Source organism: Pseudophryne corroboree, chromosome 6 (genome assembly GCF_028390025.1).
Source record: "Pseudophryne corroboree isolate aPseCor3 chromosome 6, aPseCor3.hap2, whole genome shotgun sequence".
In the NCBI taxonomy this organism is placed as follows: Eukaryota; Metazoa; Chordata; class Amphibia; order Anura; family Myobatrachidae; genus Pseudophryne; species Pseudophryne corroboree.
This window is the reverse complement of record NC_086449.1, coordinates 21285817-21288678: the sequence shown is the minus strand read 5'-3', so window position 1 is coordinate 21288678 and position 2862 is coordinate 21285817. Positions and strand designations below refer to the sequence as shown.

General features: G+C 44.2%; 1 protein-coding gene across 1 annotated transcript; it reads right to left on the bottom strand.

Moving 5' to 3' along the window:
• Positions 1–1497: 1497 nt before the first annotated feature.
• LOC134934132 (olfactory receptor 6F1-like) lies at positions 1498–2433 on the bottom strand. Its single transcript, XM_063929633.1, has one exon. The coding sequence runs from the start codon at positions 2431–2433 to the stop codon at positions 1498–1500; it is 936 nt and encodes a 311-aa protein (XP_063785703.1).
• Positions 2434–2862: the final 429 nt, after the last annotated feature.

Here is a 2862-nt window from a genome sequence, read left to right as displayed (position 1 = left end):
CTGTGCTGCTGGGGATCCTGCTCTTTCCACTATATAACTCTCAGCCTGTAGCTTCCTGCTGCCTCCTTTCCCCTCCTCATATCATGTCACTGCCCCTGTCACATGCAGCCCTGTCCCCACTGACACATCACTCGTCTCCTTATATACTCTGTGCTGCTGGGGATCCTGCTCTTTCCACTATATAACTCTCAGTCTGTGGCTTCCTGCTGCCTCCTTTCCCCTCCTCATATCATGTCACTGCCCCTGTCACATGCAGCCCTGTCCTCACTGACACATCTCTCATCTCCTGATATACTCTGTGCTGCTGGGGAGACTGCTCCTCCCACTATATAACTCTCATTCTGTGGCTTCCTGCTGCTCCCATTCCCCTCCTCACATCATGTCACTGCCCCTGTCACATGCAGCCTTGTCCTCACTTACACATCACTCATCTCCTGATATACTCTGTGCTGCTGTGACCCTGCTCCTCCCACTATATAACTCTCAGTCTGTGACTTCCTGCTGCCTCCATTCCCCTCCTCACATCATGCCACTGCCCCTGTCACATTCAGCCCTGTCCTTACTGACACATCACTCATCTCCTGATATACTCTGTGCTGCTGAAGACCATGCTCCTCCCACTATATAACTCTCAGTCTGTGGCTTCCTGCTGCCTCCATTCCCCTCCTCACATCATGTCACTGCTCTGTCACATTCAGCCCTGTCCTTACTGACACATCACTCATCTCCTGATATACTCTGTGCTGCAAGTGACCCTGCTCCTCCCACTATATAACTCTCAGTCTCTGGCTTCCTGCTGCCCCCATTCCCCTCCTCACATCATGCCACTGCCCCTGTCACATGCAGCCCTATTCTCACTGACACATCACTCATCTCCTGATATACTCTGTGCTGCTGGGAACCCTGCTCCTCCCTCTACATAACTCTCAGTCTGTGGCTTCCTGCTGCCCCCATTCCTCTCCTCACATCATGTCACTGCCCCTGTCCACACTCATATAAATCCCCAAGGTGCATCAGCAGGGTGCTCCATTAAAAGTAAATCCCGAGCCAAAATATACAAATTTGTGTATGGGCAATCACCATAGACAATGTTAGATTGGAGAAAAAAAGTTTATTAATTACTCACAAGACATAGCCAAAGTGCATATGAGCATAGAAGTCAACATTTCGGTCCAATCCAGAATTGTTCTTTGGCTTTGCTGCTGGTCTTGATGAAGGTCCAGATTGGACTGAAATGTCAACTTCTATGCAAGTATGACGTTTGGCCATGTCTTGTGAGTAATTAACCAATTGGTTACTTTTCAATGGTCACTAAGTAGTTTGCCCTCAAGACATTCTCTCTTCTAGCACATATCAGATTGTAAAGTACAGTATGTCAATCCCTGGTTATAATCTCCAATTAAGTCCCAATTTAAATGTGTAATTACTACAGGATATCAGATATTCCATTTAAAATGTATTGTTTATTTATTTATTTTGATTACACATTTTTTTATTTTAATTCAACTCCTTCACATGCACCAATTTCCTCAGAGCATCTCTTATGTCTTGGTTCCTCAGGCTGTATATTGCAGGATTCAGCAGTGGGGTAAACACAGTGTACAGGAGAGAGATAACTTTTCTGTAATTCAGAGAATCTCCAGAAGATGGCACTGTGTATTTAGCAATTAAGGCGCCATAGTATGTGGTGACAACTGTGATGTGGGAACTGCAGGTGGAGAAGGCTTTGTGTCTTCCTGTATTTGTGGAGATCTTCAGGATAGTGAGGACAATTCTGACATAAGTTATGATAATGAACATAAATGGGAAAAGCACAATTGGAATAGAGAGTACAACCGTCTCCATTTCCACAATGGAAGTTCCTGAGCAAGATGCCTCAAGGAGAGGAGCGAGGTCACAGTAGATGTGGTCAATGATATTGCACCCACAAAATTGCATGAGAGACACTGGAATAATGGAACACAGGCTGAGAAGAAAGCCAAGCAACCAAGACCACACCACAAAGTGGAGACGGAGGCTGATGTCCATGATGTTGACATAATGCAGTGGTCTGCAAATGGCCAAATAACGATCATAAGACATCACTGTGAGGAGGAAGCACTCAGATATTGTTGACGAGCAGCTAAAATAGTACTGTGTGACACAGCCCCTGACTGATATGGTCTTACCTGACCCTAGCAAGGTGCCAAGCAAGTTAGGAACCACATTTGTGGACAAGAATATATCAAATAAGGATAAATGACAGAGGAAAAAATACATCGGAGTGTGAAGCTGGTGACTTCCTATAATCAACCCAACTATGAAGACGTTTCCGGTCATTGTGAAGATGTACGTCACAGAGAATGTAACAAAAAGGGAATATCGCAGAACCGAGGAACCCTGAATCCCTAGCAAAATAAATTCAGAAATCTCTGTTTGGTTGCACTTATTCATAGTCATGGAAGACAATCCACCCAGCAGCAGATGTTGGAACGTTGGATTGGTGTAGAGTTGTTCAGCATTCAAAACGGTGCTCTATGTATAACTTCATTGTGTGATAAGGTTGTTTTGCAAATGCTTATTGTGGTTCTCGGTAGTCCCCGTTGTCTGATCCAGGGTCTGAGGGGTCTCTTGTATCCTCCACACAGGAGCTAGGCTTGGCCTGCAAAAACGGTATATGCTGACCTGTCTTCTGGGATGGTTGGCCCATCACAGGAAACATGTATCAGGGCCATACATTTTATTGGCGAATTTCCAAGAAGGTTGACCACCTTTGAAAAAAAAATATTGACAAATTTATCAGATTACAAAAGTTTTACTTTTTTTAAAACAAGTTTATTTGAAGCATCGGTTCAAAGATTAGCTTATTATTATTATTATTAT

Bases quoted from the DNA above. Each gene is read 5' to 3' on its own strand.
- LOC134934132 (XM_063929633.1), bottom strand. From the start codon at position 2,433: ATGAATAAGTGCAACCAAACAGAGATTTCTGAATTTATTTTGCTAGGG.